The 25,055-nt window shown below is 48.2% G+C and overlaps 1 protein-coding gene across 3 annotated transcripts in view; it reads left to right on the forward strand.

The window, feature by feature from the left end:
• ZNF341 (zinc finger protein 341) overlaps positions 1 to 23,982 on the forward strand; it is a gene marked incomplete at its 5' end in the record, with an annotated part of 42,059 nt that extends 18,077 nt beyond the window's left edge. For all 3 annotated transcript variants that reach the window (XM_079719737.1, XM_079719738.1, XM_079719739.1), the window contains 9 exons: positions 1,312 to 1,402; positions 3,033 to 3,226; positions 3,961 to 4,151; positions 8,739 to 8,947; positions 15,477 to 15,573; positions 17,181 to 17,313; positions 20,518 to 20,629; positions 20,887 to 20,957; positions 22,749 to 23,982. In XM_079719737.1, the coding sequence (XP_079575863.1) occupies positions 1,312 to 1,402; positions 3,033 to 3,226; positions 3,961 to 4,151; positions 8,739 to 8,947; positions 15,477 to 15,573; positions 17,181 to 17,313; positions 20,518 to 20,629; positions 20,887 to 20,957; positions 22,749 to 23,278 (1,628 nt within the window). In that variant the 3' untranslated portion in view covers positions 23,279 to 23,982. The remainder of the gene's footprint in view (positions 1 to 1,311; positions 1,403 to 3,032; positions 3,227 to 3,960; positions 4,152 to 8,738; positions 8,948 to 15,476; positions 15,574 to 17,180; positions 17,314 to 20,517; positions 20,630 to 20,886; positions 20,958 to 22,748) is intronic.
• Positions 23,983 to 25,055: the final 1,073 nt, after the last annotated feature.

Raw genomic sequence — 25,055 nt, forward strand, 5'->3', positions numbered from 1 at the left:
CATGTAAAATGGCTGCTGGAGATCCAATCATCAGTTTCATATTCCAGAAAGTAAGAAGGATAAAAGAGGCATCTGCCACTCCCAGACGTTCTGCATGATGCTTTTGCTTACATCTCATTGGTCAACACTTAGTCACTTGACCATATCTATTTGCAAAGGAAGCTGGGAAATGTCTCTTTTTCCGGGAACATTGATGTTCCCATTACGTAGGGGATTTATGAAGAAAGAAGAAGGGGTGAGTGGTTAATAGGCAAGCAGTGATGTCTGCCACCCCTTCGGAGATGGTAAGCATGGGGTTAGGGGCAATGTCAAAAAGTGGTGATAGTGGGGAAAGGCAGAGGAATTCAGAATTTTTCAGGGGGTTTCAGTCAACTTTCCTTCCTTTCACAAACGTGTTGAGCATCTTTGTGCTAGGCTTGGTGTCAAAAACTGGAAATCTAGGGACTTCCCTGGTGGTCCTGTGGCTAAGACTCCACACTTCCAATGCAGGGGGACTGGGTTCCATCCCTGCTCAGGGAACTAGATCCCACATGTCACAACTGCGAGTTCGCATGCCACACCTAAAGATCCCAAATGCCACAAAGAAGATCCCGCATGCCACACCTAAGACTTGGTGCAGCCAAGTAAATAAATAAAATAAATAAATATTAAAACAAACAAACAAACTGGAACTCTAGCATCTTGGGCCATGATTTCCTTACCCTTAATTATTCACAGTTTAATGGGAGAGACAGGGAATAAATAAATATTTATGGGTCACTCTAGGAAGAAGATTAACAGAGTACTATGAGAATACTGGGGAGAGGCTGGAAAATGATGCTGCCTATCTATCTGGGGATGAGAAGGAAACAGTCTTGTGACTATCTGAGAGACAAGCATTTTAGGGAAGGGGGAACAGCAGGCACAAAGGCCCTGAGGTGGGACCATGTTTAAAGTCTTTCAAGGTTAGCAAGGAGTCCGCTGCAGCTATATGGTAAGAATGATGAGGTTGGAGGGAAGTAGAGGATGCAGAGCCCCATAGGCCACAGCAGAGAGGTTGAATTTTATCCTAGGGCAGAAGGGAGCCTTTGAGGGGTTCGCTCTACTCTCCCAGCCAGAGCGTGTCCTGGGCTTTTCTCCCCCAGGCACTGTGAGAGACTCACCTGTGCTGCTTCCCCTGCCGGTCCATGGGTGTAGACCTCCCAGGGTCTGAGCTGTCTGGCCCCAAGTCCAGGGGGTAGAGTGGCTGGAAGCTGCCCTTGGCACCTTCAGTTCTGTCCTCAGGCTCACCATCTCCTTCTTCCCTCTTTGTCTTTTTTTTTTTTTGGTCAGCTGCAGGGAAGCCAAAGGCTCAGAAACTCAAGTGCTCGTATTGTGACAAGTCATTCACCAAAAACTTCGACCTGCAGCAGCACATCCGAAGGTACCCAGGCATGGTGTGGCAGGTGTTTCCCGGGGGGAGGTAGGCTGAGGGATTCACATGGAAGCGATGCTCCTTTCTCAGCCCCTTCGTCTGGGTGGTGACCAAGACCCCATCTGGTCTGTCATGGTTCTCAGACCTTCAGTCTAGCTCAGGATGATTTTTCCCTTTTCTTTCTCAGGAGCAGTGGGAAGGATCTGTGGGGCCTGCCTACTGTGATGGGGAAGGTCCAAGTGGGCTGAGGTGGGGGAGGAATTTACTTGAATGGACAGGGGCTTTGTGGGTGGGAGGCGTGCCTCAGTCTCACTTCTGCAGAAAGGGCTGACCTCGAGGACAGCCATGCTGTGTGAATATGCCTCTACAAGCTCTCTGCTCACTAACCTTGACACCCCTTGTCCCAAGAACCTGCAAGGAGCCCCTCTGGGCCTCGGGTTTTCCATTGTGAAGTGGAGGGGTGGACTTGTTCAGTGTTTCTCACAGAGTGGCACATTGGGACATGAGATGATTTTAGGTGGTTTATGGATATTGGTGTTGAAAAGACTTGAAAGACATAGTGAGAAAATTATCTTTTCAGTTTCTTTCAGGCAAAGGAGAAAGCCTCAGTTTGGTGTAGTCTGTCTTTAATGCCTCTCACGTACTTACTCATTTTTTATAACAGAGAGAGAGAGAGAGCCTGAGATTCCAGCCACGGTGTGCAGCAGCTTCTCTCTAGACCAGGGTCTACCAGCCTATTGAGATGTTTTAGATCACATCATGCTTTTCTCTGGGGGCTGCCTGAGGCTTGGTACAATGTTTAGCAGCATCCCTGACCTCTAACCATTAGATGCCAGTAGCACCCCTCACTCCTCAGCTGTGACAACCAAAAATGTCTCCAAACATTGCCAAATGTCCCGGGAGAGCAAAGTCAATCTCTGTTGAAAACCACTGGTCTACACTAGTGTGTGTCAATAGAACTTTCTGCAAAGAAGGAAAGGCCCCAATAGCCACTGTCCATAGGGTAGCCAGTAAGCATATGGCTACTGAGTACTGGAAATGTAGCCAGTATGACTGAGAAACTGAGTTTTTAACTTTATTTTACTTTAATAAGTTTACATAGTTCCATGTGGTTTGTGTCTACCTTACTGGATGGTGCACCTATAAATCTTAATAATATTGTTTTATAAATAATTGCATTTTTTGTTACTTTGTGTTTATAAGTGGTTTTCCATATATAATAACAACAGGAAACTTCATTTTAAATTATTAAGTTTTTAAAAAGTACATTGATTTGAAGGAAAATGTTAAATAATGGTACGAGTGCTGTGCTGTGACAGCTAGGATGTCTTCTCCTTCAAAAACCAGAAATCCCTATTTAAACAATTAGGAAATGTTTTATCTCACAATGTGAGATGGCCACAGAGAAGGTCAGCTCCAGGGCTGGTTGATTCAGCAGCTCAGTAATGTCACCGAGAGCCCAGGGTCTGTCTGTCTCTGGTCTGCCTGCCTCAGCAAGAGGACTTGTCCTCATGGTGTCAGGATGGTGGCCAGCAGCATCTGGACGCTCTGCCTGGATCTTCCTGGTGGCTGTGAGCTCCCGGGCTGAGGCCACAGTCCCGTTCCGACACGCAGGTGCTGACAAGCCTTGTGTCTGCAGCCACACTGGTGAGAAGCCCTTCCAGTGCATTGCATGTGGCCGTGCCTTTGCCCAGAAGTCTAATGTCAAGAAACACATGCAGACCCACAAGGTGTGGCCTCCAGGACGCAGCGGTGGCACCGTTTCTCGCAACTCTGTGACTGTACAGGTCATGGCCCTGAACCCCAGCAGGCAGGAGGATGAGGATAGCACAGGTGGGTAGAAGTGGCCATTGGGCGCTGTCTGGCTGGAGCCTCCCTATGCAGCCCTGGGGGTGAGCAGCGCCAGCCACAGGCAGCTAATGTGCAAGCAACATATGCCCACTTTTACATGACCTGCCAGTCGGAACTACCCTACTGCGTTGTTTAGCCATCCTGTGTGTGCCCTCTGAGTTCTTGTGAGCTCTAGAGGAGAAACCGTTTCTTTCAAAATTCCTACAGTGCCTGGCACCAGAGGGTCCACCATTGAGCAAACATTTATGGAGGGAGGCCTACTGTGTGCCAGGCCACTGGGCCTAAGGACATGAGGTCAGAGGCCCCCGTCCTCAGGGAGAGTGAGGGAAGGACAACTAAACAAATGATTGTAACTGGAACGAGGAGCTGGGAGGCATCGTGGGTGCAGCTAGGGTGGCGGTCAGTGTCGTTAACAACCACAGAGAGGTCTAGAGTGTCCAAGGGGAAGGCCTGTGAGGGGAGCCTTGAGGCATAGCTCTTCTGGAATGTAAGTATTCAGTATGTTGGTCCCTGGACTGGCTGTGTCTGTGCGCACCAGCTGAGTGGGAGTGCAGGGCCTCAGGTACAGCATCCAACCCCGAGCTCGTGGTAGGTGGCGGGGCGAATGCAGGGGAGCCCGCAGGAAGTGCCCTGGGAGTCCTTCCCGAGGGGCATGGCTCTGTCCTGGCTCTCCCTCTGCCTTTCTCAGTGACTTCCCTCCCTGGCTTTCTCCACAGGGTTGGGCCAGACCCTGTCGAGCGCCCCGCAGCCCCAGGCCTTGCCCACAGCAGGCGAGGAGGAGGGGGACAAGCTGGAGGCCAAGCAGGTGGTCCTCATCGATAGCTCCTACCTGTGCCAGTTCTGCCCCAGCAAGTTCAGTACCTACTTCCAGCTCAAGTCCCACATGACCCAGCATAAGAACGAGCAGGTAGGTGGGTGGCGGGGAGCAGGGGTCGGGGTGGGCGGGCAACACCGACTCTAGTCGTGAGCCTTGACTGGTGCTGCCTAGAAAGGGACAGGAGTGGGCCTCGGCTGCTCTGAGCTACCATGTGACCATGATGGACCAAGCTTCCCCATCCGTTCTGCCTGGGTGGGGCCAGCTTACTGGGCCGTTATGGTGCTTGCCCAGGGGAGGAAGCCCACCTCTCAAGGGTTGTATAATGAAGGGACCAGACACAGGAAGCATCCTTACTCCTCTGAGAAGACCTAGGGTCTAAAAACCTACCTATGGGGATTTAAGACTACAGCCTTTTTTTTTTCCATTGAGGCATAATTCATATACCATAAAATTCACCCTTTTAAAGTGTACACTTTAATAGTTTTTAATCTATTCATAATGTTACACAGCCATCACCACACTAATTCTAGAACATTTTTATCACCCCGGAAACTTTATACCTGTTAGTAGTCACACACCCCTACTCCCAACCCCAGGCAACCACTGATCCGTTTTCTGACTCTATGGATTTACCTGTTCTGGACATTTAATAATGGAATCATATAGTACGTGGTCTTTTGAGATAATGTTTTTGTTTGTGTTGTAACATGTATCAGTACTTTATTCCTTTTTATTGCTGAATAATATTCTGTGGTATGGATATAGCACATTTTGAATATCCTTTTTTCAGTTGATAGACATTTAAGTTGTTTCTACTTTTTGTCTTTTATGACTAATACTTTTGTGGACATTTGTGTACAAGTTTTTGTATGAACATATGTTTTCAATTCTCTTGGGTATAAACCTAGGAGTGGAATTGTTGGGTTATATGGTAACTCTATTCCAGTCTTTATTTTTTAAAATAATCTTTATTAGTTATTTTTTTTCTCCATATAAAAGTATCATATACCCAATGTAAGATTAGAAAATTCAGAAAAGTCTGAAGAATGTTTAGGTTAACATTTACTATTTATTATATGCTGGGTACTCTGCTAAGTGCCTTACATTCAATACTTTATTTACTTCTCATAACAACCTTAGAGATAGGCATTTTCAGTATATCCAGGTGAAGAAACTGAAGCACAGAGAGGTGAAGTGACCCATCCTAAGTCACTCTGCCAGTAAGTGACGGAGTCAGGCTTCAAAGCCAGGTTGGTTTGACTCCAAACCCCATGTCATTAACCACCTTGCAATGTGTCCTCTCGTGAATGCAGCCCAAAATGCAGTATGTTTTATAGATTTTCTGTTTTTTTTTATATAATTGGGATCTGTACACATATATAATTTTGAAATATGCTTTTTTTCTGAGATAGCTTTTTAAAAGACTTTTAAAAGAATTGTAGGTTCTCAGGAAGTTGCAAAGATGGTATAGAGAGGTCCCTCATACCCTTCAGTCAGTTCCCCTCAATGGTTACTTCTTACATAACCAGAGCACAGTATCACAAGTAGGAAACTGACTTTGATATAAAGTGTATGTATAGTTCTATGTCATTTTATCACCTGTGTAAATTTGAGTAGTCACCACCGCAATCACGATACAGAAGGATTCCATCACCACAGAGACTCCCTTGTGCTGGGTTTTTGTAGTCACACCCACCCTCCTCATCAACATCCCTGGCCTCTGGGAACCACTAAAATTAATCTTTCCTTATAAGTTTATCATTTTGAGAATGTTGTATATGTGGAATCGTCAAGTATGTGGCCTTCTGAGACTGACTTTTTTCACTCAGTGTAAATTTTCTTGTGCTTTTTGTTTTTTAATCTAATTTTATATTCTAAGCATTTACTCATGTCACTATTTTTTAAAATTATTTATTTATTTATTTATTTAATTTGGGGCTGTGTCAGATCTTAGTGGCGGCGCGTGGCTTCTCTCTAGTGGGCTTTTCTCTGGTTGTGGTGTGCGGGTTTTCTCTTTCTAGTTGTGGTGCTTGGGCTACAGAGTGCGTGGACTCTGTAGTTGCAGCACACGGGCTCTCTAGCTGTGGCTTGCATGCTCTGTAGTTGCAGCACGCGGGCTTAGTTGCCCCGCCACGTGTGGGATCTTAGTTCCCTGACCAGGGATCAAACCTGTGTCCCCTGCATTGGAAGGCAGATTCTTAACCACTGGACCACCAGGAAAGTCTCCATGTCACTATTTTTTAAAAAAAAACAAACCATAATTTTTAACGGCTACATTTTTCTTTTTTTTGGCCATGCCATGTGGCATGCGGGATCTTAGTTCCCTGACCAGGGATCGAAGCTGTACCCCCTGCAGTGGAAGCAGTGGAGTCCCAACCCCTGGACTACCAGGGAATTCCCAATGGCTACATTTTTTTAAAATCCCCTATTATTGAACATTTAGATTACTTCCTGAGTTTTGCTATTATAAACAAAACTGTGGTGAACATTATTGTAATCAAATCTTTGTCCACATCTCTGACTTCTTCCTTATGATAGATTCTTTTTTTTTTTTTTTCTTTTGGCTGTGTTGGGTCTTCGCTGCTGTGCATGGGCTTTCTCTAGTTGCAGCGAGCAGGGGCTACTCTTCGATGCGGTGTGTGGGCTTCTCACTGCGGTGGCTTCTCTTGTTGCGGAGCATGGGCTCTAGGGAGCGCAGGCTTCAGTAGTTGTGGTGCGCAGGCTCAGTAGTTGTGGCTCACCGGCTTAGTTGCTCTGTGGCAGGTGGGATCTTCCCAGACCAGGGATCGAACCCGTGTCCCCTGCATTGGCAGGCAGATTCTTAACCACTGCACCACCAGGGAAGTCCCCTTATGATAGATTCTTAGCAGGGAGATTGATAGAGTTAAGTTAGGATATCTTTGGGGGAAAATCACAGAAAACTTTGACTCAAACTGGCTTAAACAATTAGGAAGTTTGTTATCTCACATAACAAGAAAACCCAGGAGAGGGCAGCTCTGGGCCTGAGACATTCAGTTGACTCAACCCAGCATCAAGGACCCTGTGTCTTTCTAGCTCTTGTCTCCACTATCTCAGGGTGTGGCCTTGTCCCCTGCTGGTGGTTTGCCTGTGGTCCTGTGATGGTAGTCACTCTTCCTAGGCAGAAGATCAGACACAGTATTATCTGTGAGCATAAAGGGGTTGTATTTTCTGTGTCTTCTTTAGGAGCAAGGAAACCTTTCCCAGAAGCCTTCTGTAGACCTCTCATTGGTCAGAGCCAGTGCATATGCTCTGTCATTTAGGAGTGCATTGTTATGCTGCAAATAATAGATAACTGGCTTACTGATTAGGGTTTTTTTCCTCTCACATCACAAGAGGTCCATAAGTAGGTAGCATTGGGCTTATATAGCAGGGTTCTCTTGGCTTTCTGCTCTGCCATCTTTAGCATGTGGCTTTCATCCTCAAGGTTGCAGGATGGCTGCTATACCTCCAGTCATCACATCTATATTCCAGTCAGGACAAATGCAAAAAACAGAGGGGACTTCTCCTAGGAAGCTTTTGCCTTTTTGTTCTGGGAGTGATTCCTTCCCCAAAGACTACTGCCTGCTTCTCATTGGCAAGAAAGGGGTCACATGGCTGACACTCGATGTAAGGGAGCCAGGGGATCAAATGTTTTAACTTGATTTGGCACCTTGCCACTCTGAGCAAATCAGGGTTCACTTTGTTAGGAAGAAAGAGCATGTGGAATTGTATCTGAGTGTGTCATGCAGCCCTATGAGGAGTGTGTACTACTTGTCAAAGTATAATTTTCAAAATGTTAAAAAACATCATTCTCATACAAATAACATAGTGAACATGAGTCAGAATTTTACTTACCTCATTAATGAGGGAACTGGGAGGATGACAAAGCCAGTCAAAAGAGGATATGAAACACTGATATCTATACCCATATATAACTATGTCAGTGAAAAAAAGGAATCCTGAAATAAGATTGCTAAGTTAGATACAAATCTGGTTCATGTCCTACAGGGCAACAAAACCTTTGGAGTTATCTTTTCTACATGACAAAAATCATTTACATTGGATCAGTTTTCTACAAGTTGACATTTAACTTTAGAGTCTGGGTCCTAATCAGTAGTAAACAATCAAAACAAATCACATCACCCAGAGGGTGAGATGACCCTCAGTGGCTTAACTGCCTTTACCTAACTGCCTGCCAGACAGCAGTTCTCAAAGTGAGGTCCCTGGCCCAGCAGCTTCAGCATCACCTGGGCACTTGGTAGGAATGCACATATTCAGGCCACCCAGACCTGCTGAATCAGATTCGCTGGCAGTGGCATAATCTGTTATCGTGATGCAGACTCAAGTTGGAGAGCCACTATTCTAGCATGACATTGGAAGGACGTTGTGTCATCTTTTCACATCTTTTCAAGATGTTATCTTTCCAGGTTTTGGATATTTTTTCTTAAGCATACCCAGATGACACAGAGCCTGCAGGGAGGGTAATGGGGCCATTGTGACTGGCTGAGAGGAGGGGACTCTCTAACCAAAATAAGACCAGGGCTGCAGCAACAGGGGAGCAGGGAAACAGTGGTCGGGTCTTCCACAAGCAGTGTTCAAGGTGGATGCCACAGGGCAGGGGGCGGCAGTGGAGCAGCTCTCCTGCCTTCCCTCACCAACCCTGCCTCTTCCCTCAAGGTGTACAAGTGTGTGGTCAAAAGCTGCGCGCAGACATTCCCAAAGCTCGACACTTTTCTGGAGCACATCAAGAGCCACCAGGAGGAGCTGAGCTACCGTTGCCACCTCTGTGGCAAGGACTTCCCCTCGCTGTACGACCTGGGCGTGCATCAGTACTCACACAGCCTCCTGCCCCAGCACAGCCCCAAGAAGGACAGTGCCGTCTACAAGTACGTGTCCCCCCTTTTCCCTGTCCCTGCAGGGAGCCCAGGGGTCTGGTCCCTTGGTGGTTCTGACTGCTCAGGACCAGTGGGACATCTCAAAGGGGAATCTGAGGCTCCAGGGTCCAGCCTGGCAGAGAGGGTTCTGTGTCTTGGCACTGAAGGGGGCAAAAGATGCTGGCCCTCCTTATATCATTCTTCAACTTGGCAGACAGTTATCCTAAAAAAAAAGAAAATAAATCTTAAAAAAGGGAAGCCAATGTTCTTTCCTTGTTCATAATGGAAAAAAGATTTGTTTTTTTTCCTAAAGTAAAATATTATGAAAATAGTATTCCGTCTGATAGTCTACACAATTTAGGTTACAGTTGGAATGGTATGCTGATTCTTAAATGAAAAAATGAACAAGTATGTATCTGAAAGCAAAAATCATAAAAATAAGATTTATTTGTTTTATAATCTGTAAAATTTAGGTTAAAGTTGAAGCTATATGCTGATTCTTAGAATGGACAAGGAATGAATCAAATGTAGGTTTCATTGGGGGTAGTTTTCTGACAACCCTTTACATTGTTGTAGTTTTCTGTTTCAGTCATAAAGAAGGTCCCTTTGGCAGAAATGATGAAGGGCTCCCTCCGTTTTGCCTCATGCTTTTAGTCCTTAGATCTTCAGATCATTCTCTTTGGAGCCATCGATCCTGTGATCATCCTTGACATTCTGTTTGGAACCATGGATCCTGTGATCATCCTTGTAGAGTTTCTCTTCCTCGATTGCTTTCTGGTCCCTCTTCTAAACTCTCATATGCCGATGGTGTCATCCAGCATCACTTTCATGACTTGGTGGAACCCCTCATTTTTGCTCTGCATCCATTTCGCAGTGCATTTGCCTTATGTCTCTTGGGAGCAGCTGCCTCACAAAACCCAGCACATAGTGCATGGGGATAGTGAAAAAAAAATTGGAGTGTTTGTCTAAGGACTTCTTCTAGTTCATTAGTGAATATTTTCATGTTAGAATGGCTTTTGCTTCTCTGTACAAACTTGTATCTGCACAGATTTGGCTGATGACCTCTGTTAATGGGGCCTCCCTCTAACTCCTGGGTGAGGCTTCTGGGGTTCAAAAATAAGTAAATACAGACCTTGAGTTTAGAATGCATGGGCTGCTTAGGGAGACAGGAGTGTATGTAGTCTTAGGATATACTGTGATAAAATGTTATCATAGGCATATTACGCAAAGTGGGAGGTAGGACAGCGAAGGTGTCCCAGGAACAATGATATCTGAACTGGGTTTTGAAGGATGGGTAGGAGTTTGCCAGGTAGACAGTGGGTAGTGGGAAGTGCATTCCTAGCAGGAGGAACAGCAGGTGTAGTGACATAAAATAAAACAGCATGGGGTTTAGAATGACTGTTCTGTAGAATGGAAGTGGGAGGAGATGTTTAGATGGGGCCTGGGAGAGAAAGTGGGGCCAGGGCATGAGGACCTTGTAGAAATCACAAGAGCTTTGAGAAGTTGGCAGGGGAACTGGGGCTTGAGAAATGGGATGTAGGGCAACTGACCCTGAGGGAGATTGGGAAATGGGGCCAGAGAGGCAGGAAAAACAGGTGAAGCTCTGACCAGCTAAGGGGTGGAGATTTCTGGATAATGATGAGTAATTCTCATTTGTTCTCAGAGGGCGTTTTCTTTTGCTTTTGCCATTTCAATCTGTGGATATTCTATGAGTCCCTGTAGCTGTGTGGCTCTCTGGAGTGAGATACCAAGTAAAAGGAAGGGAGCAACTACTAGGTGCCTTGGCCTGACTTAAGAACATTGATCCCCGCAATCCTGGGAGGTAGGTTGTATCATTCAGCTGAGGTGGCTATAACAAAATATTATAGACACATGAGAGAGAGAGGGTGTCCTTTCTGTCTGGTCTTTTCTTAGAAGGGCACTAACCTTATCTGGAGGATCCCACACTTATGATCTCATCTAAACCTAATCACTACCCAAAGGCTCCATCTGCAAGTACCATTACATTGAGGGTCAGGACTTCAGCATGCAGATTTTGGAGGGACACAGTTCAGTCCATAGCTGTGGTGTTCTCCCCATTTTCAAGATTAGGACATTGAGGCTCAGACAGGAGAAGTGACCTGCCCACCAGAGTAACAATGTCAGTACAGAGCTGGGATTCAAACTCTTGTCTTGGACTGTGGAAGCCTCATAGCTCTGGTTTTGGAGTTCGCAGGCTGAGAATTGAGCCCCATGATGGCCCTGTGCCTGCAGTAGATCACTTCTCCCAGGTTCTCTTGCCAAGCTTAGAGTGACAGAGGCCCTTTGTAGCCATTGGAGCTTCTGGCCCCAAAGTAAGGTGCAGGGAGGCAGGACACCATCTGGATGGCCCAAGGGTGGAATGGTGTAGTGGGTAATGATAAGAGCTCTGGAACCACCTCCCTGTGCTCAAATCTGAGCTCAGCCGCAAACCTGATGGATGACCTCAGCAAGATATTCAGCCACTCTGAACTTTAGTCTCCTCACCTGTGAAATGGTGATATGATAGTGCCTACCCTATTGGATTATTTATAAGGATCAAGTAAGATGAGTATGAAGCAGTTAGACATGGTGCCTGGAACATAATAGGTACTCAATAAATATTATTGCTGCAATATTTATTAATTATACAATTTAAATCTAGGTTTGATTGCTTGTAATAGGGACCCAAAATAACAGTGACTTTAACAAGGTGAGAGTTTATTTCTCTCTCATGGTGACATTTGAGTGGGTGTGGTGGTTTCATTCCATTTTCACGGGGGCAGGTCCTGTCAGTCCGGCTGCTCTGCCCGCTTTGGGCCACATTGCCTTGGCCTGCCTGTGGAGCCTCCCCAACTCCCTCAAGTGAAATTCATACACGTCACTATATATATGCTGTATGTTTACTTTTTCCTTTTAAAAATAAGATGTATTTTTTTCTAGTTACAAAAGTCATCCATGTTCAATACACAGAAATGGATTTTTAGAAAAACCCACAAGAAGACAAAAAACAAAACCCTGTTAACCTCTTGGTACATGTCCTTTGGTATATATCTGTAATAAGCATATTTATAGCTATAAATATCACAGGCTATATTTGAGTTAGGTTATCCCAAACACAGTTATTGAATCTGGTGAAAATTCATCACACCATCTTCCTGTTGCACAACTTCTGACAAACAAGTCTAAAATTTAATAAGATCATTCCGTATACTTGGTGTTATCACTTAAAACTATAATGATTATATCTTTGCACCTCAGAACAAACAGATCTGCCTCACTCTTTTAAACAGCTACTTAGTATTCCATTGTATGTGGATGGGCTGTAATTTATTTAACCCATTCCTTATTGCAGGTTAATTGGGTTATTTCCAGTTTGTCATTATTATAAACAACACTACAGGAACAACTTGGGACATATATCTTTGCTCGTTTGTAAATAAGTTCCTAGAAGTGATTTTGCAGGTCAAAGATCACAGAGGGGGCTTCCCTGGTGGCGCAGTGGTTGAGAGTCCGCCTGCCGAGGCAGGGGACACGGGTTCGTGCCCCGGTCTGGGAAGATCCCACATGCCGCGGAGCGGCTGGGCCCGTGAGCCATGGCCGGTGAGCCTGCGCGTCCGGAGCCTGTGCTCCGCAACGGGAGAGGCCCGCGTACCGCAAAAAAAAAAAAAAAAAAAAAGATCACAGAGGGGTTTAAAAAAGATTAATTACCTACTTGAAAAAAATAATTGCTATGTGCATACAATGCAATATTTAAAAACTACAGAAGGGCATAGAGTGAAAAGGAATTCCCTATCCACCCTGACCCGCTCCCTCATCCCATAAGCAATCACTTTCAGGAAGTGTTCTTTTTAAACTTATTTTGACATAATTTTAGACTTCTAGAAAAGTTATAAGAATAGTACAGAGAATTCCCACGTACACCCTTCATCCAGATTTCCCCAATATTACAATCCTTACACACTTACTTTATCACATTCTGAACTTTTTGGGAATAATTTGCAGACATGCTCCTTTACCCTTTCTCTTTAGTGTGTATTTTCTAAAAATGAGGATAACCTCTTACATAAGCACAGTGTAGTTATCAAGATCAAGAAGTTAAATCAATACAATTCTGTTACCTAATGTACTTTATTCAAAAAGTTCTAATTGTTCCAATAACATCCTTTATAGACAAAGAAACAAATGTTTTTTCTGGCCCAGGATCCAATCCAGGATCCCACCTTGTATTTGGTTGCCGTGTCTCTTTAGTCCCCTTTAAGCTGGAACAGTTCTCACTCTGTCTTTGTCTTTCATGACCTTAATATTTTGGACGAGTATAAGCCAGTAATTTTGTAAAATGCCCTCCGTTTGGGTTTGTCTGATTTGACCTCAGGGTGGAGCCAGGATTGGCACTTTGGGCAGGAGTATCACAAAGCGATGCTGTGTCTTTCTCAGCGTGCTGTATCAGGAGACACATGGCTCTGGTTTGACCCGGTGCTGGGGATGTTACTTTGGGTGACGTAGTTAGGGTGGCGTTTCTGGCAGGGAGTTTTCAGTTAATGGTGCGAAACTGCATCCCTGCTGCCGGCGCCTGTGCGATTCCTGTCTTCTTCCTCCCACTAGCTCACCAGGTCTCTGCCCTCCTGGTAGCTCTGCTCTCACCTCTCCTGCTTCTTCTTTCTTGCCATCTGGAGGCATTTAGCTTGTGGTTTTCAGGGTGTGGCCTGAGGGGGCGTCCCTGGGGCCACCACAGGTGCAGCCTGACTGCGGGTTTCCCACGTGCCCTGGTGTACAGATGGCAGGGTCTGTGGTTCTGTTTTTAACATGAATTGCCCACCTGCCTCTGGCGTTCCTCAGTGGTACTGCATTGTAAACGGGCCCATTTGCTGGTGAATGTTTTGTGGTGGGGAGACGGTGGGATCTTTTCCTTAGAGTGGCTTGAGGCCTGAAACTGCTATTTTGCGGGCATGTTAGCGAGTGATGTTTAGAGTAAAGACCATGTCTATGTGCTTTGCAGTTTATGAGCTGTTTGGCACCAGTGTGTCCTTTGACTCTTGTTATGATCTTAAGAAAAACTGAGGGGCAGGTCCACTTGGAATTCCTACCTCATTTTATGGATAAGGAAACTGAGGGTCAGAGATGGGAAGAAGCCAGACCTGGATCCTTGTCTGTCTGACTTTGATTTATTTATTTATTTATTTATTTGGAGTATAGTTGATTTACAATGTTGTGTTAGTTTCAGGTATACAGCAAAGTGAATCAGTTATACATCTATCCACTCCTTTTTAGATTCTTTTTCCATATAGGCCATTACAGAGTACTGAGTAGAGTTCCTTGTGCTCTACAGTGGGTCCTTGTCTGACTGTTTCATGTAAGAGATTGTCCCTGGTGCTCAGAGCAGGTTATGAACAAGACAAACAAGACAGATATGGTCCTGGCCTCCAGAGCCCACTTGCTGGTGGAGGAGACAGAGAAGTAAGCAAATAAGTGATTCCAGATAATAATTGCTAAGAAGAAAATACAACTGGAGAGCATAATAGGAAGTGGCTGGGGCTGGGCTCTGGGGGGCACCTTGAGACGGGGTGGTCGGGGAGGGTCTCTCTGAGGAGGTGACATTTGAGCTGAGACGTGAGGGCTGAGCAGGTGCTGCCAAGGGGAGGACTTGGGGGAAGAGGTCATAAAAACAGCAAGTACAAAGAACCTGAGGTGGGGTCAAGTTTGGTGTGTTCTGGGTGCATTCAGGAGACCGGGGGGCCTGGAGCAGAGGGTGTGAGATGGGCAATGGGGAAAGGTGAAAGCTGAGAGCTGGGAGTGAGTCAGGCCAGTAGGGCCTTGTAAGCCAAGGTGGGGATTTTTAAGCAAGGGTGTGACATGGTCTGATTTTGATTTTTTTTTTAAATAAAATAAGTAAATTTATTTTAAAAAAAGGTTTTGTCGTAAACACATAATTTTATTTTTTTATTTTTATTTTTTTAACATCTTTATTGCAGTATAATTGCTTTACAATGGTGTGTTAGTTTCTGCTTTATAACAAAGTGAATCAGTTATACATATATATATGTTCCTATATCTCTTCCCTCTTGCGTCTCCCTCCCTCCCACCCTCCCTATCCCACCCCTTAGTGAGGTGGATGGACCTAGAGTCTGTCATACAGAGTGAAGTAAGTCAGAAAGAGAAAAACAAATACCGTATGCTAACACATATATATGGAATCTAAGGGAAAAAAAAAAGAACCTAGGGGCAAGGCGTGAATAAAGACTGGACTTGAGGATATGGGGAGGGGGAAGGGTAAGCTGTGATTTTGATTTTTAAAGGCTCCTGCTGGCTCCCCTGTGGAGAATGAATTGGGGCAGGGAGGAGGCTACTGCACACGTTCCTTCGAGCAAGATGGTTTGGGTTAGGATGGAGGCGGTGGCAAGAGAGAAGGGACCTATTTGAGAATGAATCAAATGTGGGATTTTGCCTCCTGGTGTTGGGGGCGGGGAGTGGCCGGTTCCCATGCCTGCTGGGGCATCCAGCCCCGCACACACGCTCTCTCACTTCTCTGCTCCTCCCCATGTAGGTGTGTCAAATGCGTCAACAAGTACTCCACCCCCGAGGCGCTGGAGCACCACCTGCAGACCGCCACTCACAACTTCCCCTGCCCGCACTGCCAAAAGGTGGGGAACCCTGCCCTTGCTGGCTGGGCGAAAATAGGGGGCGAGAGGTGATGGAGACCCCACCGTCTCCTTCTCCCCTCCTGCCTCAACACACGTGCAGGCCAAGCTTGGGGTTGTCTCCGCAGATGACTTTGTCTTTGAAGAGCGAGAGCTCTGCCTGGCCCGTCTTACCCGTTGGACACCACCCGTGGCCATCCCAGGGCTACTGCTGGGCCAGGCGGGCCAGGCCGGGCTGACGTGGAGTGAGGCCTCTCCTGGGCCCAGGCCCAGCATCTGAACAGTGGCCTCCAGCTTCCTGATGTCTTATCATCCTTGTTATTACTGGTTCTTCTTTTCAGTGGATCTGGAAGCCCTCACTAAAGCCTGGCCCTTCATATCATCAAATATCCAGGCAGTGTTCCATTTTCCACTTTTCCCAAAAACATAATTTTTGTAAAGTTTGTTTGAATCAGGTCGATATATTGTGATTGGTTGATACGACCAAAGTTTCTGTTAATCTACAGATTCCCCCCATCGATGCTCCTTTTTTTTTTCTTTTAATGTATTTGTTGAAGAAACTGGGCCATCGGTCCTGTGGAGTTTCCTGAAGTCTGGATTTTGCTGATTGCATCCCCCTGGTGTGTTAACTGGTTTCTTTGTTCTACTCATTTTCTTACAACCTTATGAGGCAGATTTTCCAGGACAGACAGCCCTGGTTTCACTTCGGCCTCATTGTAGATGTTTCTAATTATATAGCCTAATTTAGGGGTTTGGAATTTGTGGTCTGAATAAAAGGTATCGTGAATTAGCAAGAACCATGTGCCAGATGCTGTTCTGAGCATTTTATCTGAACTGACTCATTTAACCCTAGGAGGTAGGCAAATTATTACTATCTCCATTTTATAGACAGGGAAACCAAGGCACAGAAAGGTCATCCAGCTAGGAAATGATGGGGCTAGTAAGTTGATGGGTCTGTGTCCTTGACCACTTCTCTATATTAGATGAATGAAAAAATGAACGAATGCTTTTCCTATGCCTGGGGAGGAAGGAGATTTTGGCTTCTGTGTTTTCTGGCTTTTTATTACCTTTCCATTTATTTCTTCAGTTATTTGTTCATTTTTTCATTCATTCCTTTGCTTGTCAGTCATTTGATTCAGGCCCTGTGCTGAGGAATGAAAGCCCCTCTCTGCCCTCTTGGAGATCCCGTACAAGCAAAGGGCTGTGTTTCAATAAGTTAGATGCTGACTTTAAAAATATGGGTGGACATTCAAGGGCGGAATTTGCTTCGCCTGGTGTGGCATTGAGGAGTCAGGGAGGGCTTCACAGAAGCAGTGACCTGAGTTGAGTCTTAAAGGATGAGTAGGAGTTTGTCAGGCTAAGAGAAAGTCTCCCTGGGTAGAAACAACAGCCTGGGCAGAAGCTCAGGGCATGCATGTCTTGACTGAGCTTATGGGTGAGTAGTGGGAGCCATGAGGCTCTAATGGCTGAGCTTGACACTGTGGGCCTTGACCCCTAGTGGGCAGAAAGGAAGATGTTTCTGTAAGGGCTGGTAACGAGGGGCCCCTTGAGCTCATAACGTGGTGAGGGCTGGTGAGTCAGACCTGACGCTGACTCCTCTGTTCTGCCAGGTGTTTCCTTGTGAACGCTACCTGCGGCGTCACCTGCCCACCCACGGCAGCGGGGGCAGGTTCAAGTGCCAGGTGTGCAAGAAGTTCTTCCGGCGGGAGCACTACCTCAAACTTCACGCTCACATCCACTCAGGTGGGTACCCTGTCCCCCACCGACTCCTGCTCAGTCCCCCTTCTCCTCCCCCCAGACACCCTCTCTGTTCCCCTTCCCATCCCCCTCTGGCCTTCCTCCTGAGCCCCCTCCTGCCCATCCCCTCCCTCTCTTCATCCCCCCTGCCCATCTCCTTCCTGGCCCCTGCCTGCCCCCTCAAGGGAACAAGGGGTTCCCACCAACACTAGAGTGGAGATGAGCCTCGGGGGGCGGGTGGGGGGACTCTTGGCTCTGCCCCTGAGGCCATTCTGAGCCCCTGGGGGTGGGGGCGTTGTGCTCGATGCAAAATTCCCTCCCGAACCTGGATAGAACCCTCTCTCCTTAGTTCCCCAGCTGAGATACATCGACACTTTATTTTCTTTAAGCTTTAAAATGTTTTTTATTAGTTAAAAAATTCTGTTCTGTTTTATACTGAAAAGGGTCTAAAGTTTGAGAAAACCTGAGGAAAAAATCCTTGATAGCACCAAAGCATCTCTGCTCAGATGGACAATCCAAATGGTTTTTGATTTTTTTTTTTTTTTTTTACTATGGCCTACGGTAAAAAATACATTTATTTTATTTTATTTTATTTTTTTGCGGTACACGGGCCTCTCACTGTTGTGGCCTCTCCCGCCGTGGAGCACAGGCTCCAGACGCGCAGGCTCAGCGGCCATGGCTCACGGGCCCAGCCGCTCCGCGGCATGTGGGATCTTCCCGGACCGGGGCACAAACCCGCATCCCCTGCATCGGCAGGCAGCCTCTCAACCACTGCGCCACCAGGGAAGCCCAAAAAATACATTTTATATGCAACCCAGGAAACACATACTTACACACAGAATATACTGAAACAGAAGTTTCACAAAACAGTATTTTCTATCTGTACAGTTTTAGTTGTTAAAATAACCACCATCAGTTTGTGACTTGGAGTTTGCAGTTTGAAGAGTGATCCTAATTCCCCTCCCCAAAGGTGATCACTGTTAGTGGTCTCATCTGGGACATTCTAGTTTTATTTTACATCTATACAAAACATGTGCTTACTTTTACACAAATAGGCACATATTATAACTCTATTATGTGCCATTTTTCTTCACTTATCAAGGTACCTTGAAGATGTTCCTAATAGCACCTTCTTTTTCTCAGCTGCATAGTATTCTCCTTCATTTACCATCTTTGATTTAACCAGTTCCCTATGGATGGACACTTAAATTATTTTTTCAGCTGTTAGTTTGTATACACAATGCTGTGTGGGTCTCTTGACAAGCTTTTGGGAATATATCTGTAGTGTACGTTCCTAGCAGTGGAAATGCTAGGTTAAAATGTATATGCAGGGCTTCCCTGGTGGCGCAGTGGTTGAGAGTTTGCCTGCTGATGCAGGAGACACGGGTTTGTGCCCCAGTCCGGGAAGATCCCACATGCCGCGGAGCGGCTGGGCCCGTGAGCCATGGCTGCTGAGCCTGTGCGTCTGGAGCCTGTGCTCCACAGCGGGAGAGGCCACAACAGTGAGAGACCCATGTACCGCCAAAAAATATATATATATATATATGCAGTACCGAGTTTTAGTTTGGGATGATGAAAAAGTTCTGGAGTTGGATAGTGGTGATGGTAGGACGACAGTAAGAATGTAGTTAATGCCACTGAAGTGTACACTTAAAGATGGTTAAAATGGTAAATTTTCTGTTACATATATTTCATATTTATGATAAAAGAAGAAAAAAAAACTTCATTGACAATTTTGATAGATATTACCAAATTGCTTTCTTTATGGTTTTTAAAATAATTATTATTATTCAAAAGTAATACATGCTTTTTGTAAAAATGGAAGCAGTATGGAAGTACATAAAGTAAAATGTTAAATTCCCCCTTCAAATCTTAATTGCTACTGACAGTTTGGTGTGTACCCTCCCCTACCTTTCTCCCTGCGTATTCTGTGTCGATACAAACCCATATGGCCAGGGCTTTTTTGGAGTATGGGGACTGTATTTTTTTCTAACAAAAATGGGACTGTATTAAGCTGTCCTACACTTTTCTTTTCCCCCTAGCAATATAGCCAGGAGATCTTTCCAGATCAGGAAACACAGATCGACCTTAATCTTTTTAATGACTGCAGAACATTCCATTGTAAGGACCAGACTTTCCTCAATCATTGGGTTGGCATTTTTCAAAAGTACTTTATTCATCCCAGAGAGGAGAACAGAGAGGAGATAATGGCAGGAAGTAAAGCAACCCGGTAATAGCCCTTTTCCAAAGGGCAGTTTCTGACCCCTGACCCGTGTTAGGTGAGAGCTGCTCTCCATGCCACCCCTCAGCCCCAGCCCCACACATGGGTTCTGCAGCAGACCATCTGGGGCAACTCAGGTGGACCCTGGGTCACACTGCTGGGCTGGAATCTTACTTCCCCCAAACACTACTTGTAGACAAGGAACCTAAGTTTTCTCTTCTAGGACTTGCCTTATGGTTTGTTGCAAGGATTCAACCAGATAAGGTGTAATTCCCCCCTCCCCTGTGGTGGGCCCCATTTCAGTAAATGTCACGGCCATCCACCCAGCCCACGCCTTAGATTCTCTCATGCCCCACAGCCAGTCAGTTGGCAAGGGCTGCCGATTCTGCTTTCTGCACATCACCCGTACTTGGCCACTTCCCATTTCTTGTACCAGCCTCCTTCCTGCCTCCACCCTCACGCCCTCAGTCTGTTCTGTACACACAGCCAGAGGGAGCCTGTGAGACTCTCGAGTCAGATCCTGTCCCTCCTCTGCTCAGCCCCTCTGATGGCTTCTCATCTGGCTCAGAGTAAAAACCTTGGCCTCCCAAACCCTCCCTTTTGGGCCTGGCTGCCTTGCCCACCTCCTCTTCTGCCTCATTCTCCCTCCGCTGCTCCAACCCGGCCGCACGGGCCTCCCCACTGTTCCCCAGACACATGCAGTGCCCCACCTCTCCTCCTGCCTGGGACCCTCACTCCCACATTCCTGCATGGCTCGCCCCCTCACCGCCTCAGGTGTTGCCTCGTCAGAGAGGCCCTTCCCGCCCGTCCTAACTGAAACAGCCTCCTCTTCTCCTTGGCAAAGCAAAGTCCCGAGGAGAGGGAGAGGCAATATTCCCCCAGGCCACCTCGCTAGAGGAGTTGCTGTCCTCTAATGGAGACCCCTGCGCCCCATATTCAGACTCCCTCTCACGACACCCTTGGTCCTCCATCTGTGTTTCCTCCTGCAGGTGAGAAGCCCTACAAATGCTCAGTGTGTGAGTCCGCGTTCAACCGCAAGGACAAACTGAAGAGACACATGTTGATCCATGAGCCATTCAAGAAATACAAATGCCCCTTCTCGTGAGTAGAGACGGTGGGTGGGAGGGGGCAGGTTTACCCAGCTGTGGGATACAAGGGGGTCAGGGCCGAGGGCTGCAGGCCCTCTCTCCTTTTGTCCTGTCCTGGGTCCTGCCTGGCTGCTTCACTCCCCATGCTGCTTCCCTGCCCAGCCCTTAGGGTGGATGAGCGAGTCCGTCCTGCCCAGGGCTGCCAGCAGGAGGGCCAGCAAGAGAGCCCTGTGCTTAGTGAGCTCCCCTGACCAGTGTTTTGGATCCTAGGACACACACGGGCTGCAGTAAGGAGTTCAACCGGCCAGACAAGCTGAAGGCTCATATCCTTTCCCACTCCGGTAAGTGGCTCCTGGACGTGCCAGGAGGGTCTGGTTCAGCTCAAGGCCCCTGGGCAGGAGCCCCAGAAAGAGCAAACACATCCTGTGAGGCTTATTTTCCCTGCCTGGTACCTTCCAGCCAATAGACTTTTGCTCCTGTGAGCCATGAGCCTGGCCTGTGTTTGGGTCCTCAGGGTGTACGGAGGTGAGTCAACCACAGTCCCCCAGGCTGAGGAGGAAGCTGACTCAGGAGGAGATGACTGTATATCAGAGAGGCACCCAGTGTGACAGAGGTGGGGTCAGGTGTGGAGGGACATCCAGTTCTGAGTGGGTCCAAGATAAGGCCAGGGAGGTTCCTTGGCCCACTCGGCAGAGCAAGGAAGCTGGGGTGTGGAGTAGGGGTCTCCACACCACTCCTCAGTTTCCCGACGGCTCCACAGAGCTTCTCCTGGGGCTGCTGCTTCCCCAGAGCAGCTTGGCTGGCTTTCCACATACCACTTGGTCTATAGAACAAGGTTTCTCAATATCGGCACTATTGATATTTTGGGCTAGATAATTCTTTGTTGTGGGCGGCTGCCCTGTGCACTGTACGATGTTCAGCAGCATCCCTGGCCTCTACCCCATGGTTATGACAACCAAAAATGTCTCCGGGGACAAGCCAAAAGATCCTTGGGGAGTAAAGTCACCCCTGATTAACAACTACTGGTTTATAAACAGGATCTAGTGGCCAAAGAAAGTGGGAAAACTAAGAGAGTAGAATGAGGACTTGGAGACAGAGGGCCTGGACTTCATTCTTGGCACTACCACTGTCCTGCTGGGTGGCCTCGGACAAGTCACTGCCCCCTCTCTGAACTGTCATCCCAGGGAGGCTGAGGGGGCCATGGCACAGGCTGTGTGTGGGACGGAATTGACTTCATGGTGGATATGGAGGCACCAGTGATTCATCCAGTGAGTGACTACTGCGAGAATACCATGTGTCAGGCACTGGAGGTGCCATGGGGGAATCAGGCAGAAGCCCACCCTGCCCTCCTGGGGAAGCTTAGCATTTAGTGGCAGAGATCGAAAATGAACAGCAAACAAATAAGTATGTTACAGTAAAATATGCTGAGGGCAAAGATGGAAATAAGCAGAGTGAGAGGGCAGAGAAAGAATGGAAGTGGGTATCAGGGAGGGCTTCCCGGAGGAGGTGACACAAAAGCTGAGTCTGAGGGAGGAGAAGAGCCGGAAATGGCTTCCAGGGTGAGGGAGCAGCAAGTGTGAAGCCTTCAGGCAGGGAAGAGACCGGCGGGTGTTTGAGACGAGGAAAGGCGGGCGGGAGGCCTGGAGCTCAGAGAACAAGAGAGGAGAGAGGAAGGGGATGGGTCTGAGAGGTGAAGGGGGTGGCCAGCTGCAGGCGGCTCTGTGGGAAATTTGGGGAATCACTGGAGGGTTTGGAGCAGGGAGTGTCATGGAGAGGTTTTACCAAGACCTCTCTAGTTGCCCTTTGGGGAATGGTCTGAGGCGGCCAGGGTGAGGCAGGCAGACCAGAGAGGAGAGAGATGATGGTGACCTGGCAAAGTTAGTCAAGGTTTAGGGGCTGAGCTTGCTGTTCCAGGCAGAGGGGAAACAGCACAAGCAAAGGCCCAGAGGCAGGAGGCTGGCACAGGGTAAGTGGCTGGGAGAAGGTGGGAGATGAGAGTGGAGGGAGCAGGGCCCAGATCACACCCATGCTCGTAGGGCAAGCTGAGGAACTGGGCTTCGTTCCAAGTGCCAGGGCAGCATTGCAGGGTGAAGGGTCTGGGTGCCTCTCACTGCCTTCCCCTTGCTCCCCAGGCATGAAGCTCCACAAGTGCGCCCTGTGCAGCAAGTCCTTCAGCCGCCGTGCCCACCTTGCCGAGCACCAGCGCGCCCACACAGGCAACTACAAGTTCCGCTGTGCCGGCTGCGCCAAGGGCTTTTCCCGCCACAAGTACCTCAAGGACCACCGCTGCCGCCTTGGCCCCCAAAAGGACAAGGACCTGCAAGCCCGGCGGCCCCCCCGGAGGAGGGCAGCCCCCCGCAGCGGCAGCACTGGTGGCCGCAAGGTGGTGACCCCCCTGCCTGACACGCTGGGGCTGGAGGAGCTGAAGGACACAGGGCCTGGGCCAGTGTCCGAGGCCGCCCCAGGCAAGCCACCCTTCTCGGAGCCGGATGCCGTGCTGTCCATCGTAGTGGGGGGGACAGTGGGGGGCGAACCTGAGCTGGTGGTGCCCGGGCATGCTGAGGGCCTGGGCTCCAACCTGGCCCTGGCAGAGCTGCAGGCAGGGGCCGAGGGCCCGTGTGCCATGCTTGCTGTGCCTGTCTACATCCAGGCCTCGGAGTGATGGACCCATGGTGTTTGCTCCTGCATCCTGCCTGATGCTCACCTTTGGGTCCAGGGCCTCTAGGAGCAGACTAGACATCCTTCCCAGTGGAAGTGAGCCATTGGTCAAAATCCTTTTGGAACATGCTCTGTAAACCCTGGCCCAAGGTCACCTCGCTGTGTCACCTGTCCTGCTGGGAAGCCCTGCAGCATTCTGGGATCTGAGGCAGCTGAACCTGAATGGCCCAGGGTCTGGCTGGTCCAGGCTGGTGGTCAGGCTGCCTGAGAGAGAAGACAGGGGAGTCCCACCCACCCCTCTTCCAGGCTGCCTAGGGGCAGCCTCTAGTTAAGCTGCTCTTCAGGGACCTGATATGGTTGGAGCCCTTACCTGTTAAACCTTTTCACATGCAGTTCTCCCAGCATCCCCAGACGACTCTGTGATGTAGGCATGTAGGAGGCACTCGAGTGTTGTGGTTAGAGTTCAGCTGTCAGCCAAATCTGGCTTCAGATCCAAGCGCTGACACTTACTTGCTGTGTGACCTTGGGTAAGTCACTTCACCTCTCTGAGCCCCACATTCCTCATCTCTACAATGGGGCTTATGACAGTACTACCTCATAGGGCTGTCATTGGGATCCAGTATGATGAAATGTACAAAGAGTTTGGCATAGAGTTTGGCGTAGTGCCCGGCACTCAGAAAGTGCTCAATAAATGTTTTTATCAACATGGCTCAGGCCCTAGCTTTGGCAGTTTCTTTCTTAGCCCCTAGGTGGCAGCATTCCCCCCTCCAAAGCTTGTGCGGGCTGAGGGGTCATGTGGCTCCTCACACAGCTACGCTGCCCCGATTGCCATAGAGAGGTTTGGTGCATCCAGAACAGTCATTTCAGAATATGTCCCATGGAAACCCCTGGAGGAAGGGGTTTATAACTCACTTTTGAAAATGCAGGGTCCTGGGCCTTGCCCTAAAACCCTTTGGAATCAGGAACTCTAACCAGAGTCAGAAGACCATTTCGAGCAGGCCTCTGGATGGCCATAGGTGCCCCCACATCCAGCATTCCCTTCCGCATCTCCAGCTAGTCCAGGGGGGAAGCAAACTAGGCTGCCTGGGAGACAGGGAGGGAGAAAATGGGCCTTCACCAGTGATTTTTTTTTTTTTTTTTTTTTTTGCGGTATGCGGGCCTCTCACTGTTGTGGCCTCTCCCGTTGCGGAGCACAGGCTCCGGACACGCAGGCTCAGCGGCCATGGCTCACGGGCCCAGCCGCTCCGCGGCATGTGGGATCTTCCCGGACCAGGGCACGAACCCGTGTCCCCTGCATCAGCAGTCGGACTCTCAACCACAACGCCACCAAGGAAGCCCCACCAGTGCTTTCTTATTTGTCTTCACCACCACCCTGCTGGGCCACATTGCCTCAGTTACAGGAGAGAACTCTGAGGCTGAGATGCAACAGGGCAGGATGCAGGAGGACTGTCGGACTCAATTTGATCACTGAGTTTCCCTGAAGGCTGACATCCCTCAGACATCTGTGTGTGGGCCTGTGGCTGGAGCTCAGAGCAAGGTCGAGTTCCCTGCATCCTCAGGAAGGGTGTGATGCAGTGGGAGGGACGAGTGAGGCAGCAGTGCACAGCTGAGGGGGCAAGGGCGGTAAGCGTACCCAGCCCTCAGAAGGGCCAGGGGAGGGACTGATGGGGACAGGAAGCCTCAGAGGGGGAGGTAACACTTGATCTAGGACTTGACACAGTGTTTGATGGATAGAAGAAGGCATGCCAGGGGGCTTGTTTCAAGATGGCAGAGTAGAAGGA

Source organism: Hyperoodon ampullatus, assembly GCF_949752795.1.
Source record: "Hyperoodon ampullatus genome assembly, chromosome: 14".
Classification (NCBI taxonomy): Eukaryota; Metazoa; Chordata; class Mammalia; order Artiodactyla; family Ziphiidae; genus Hyperoodon; species Hyperoodon ampullatus.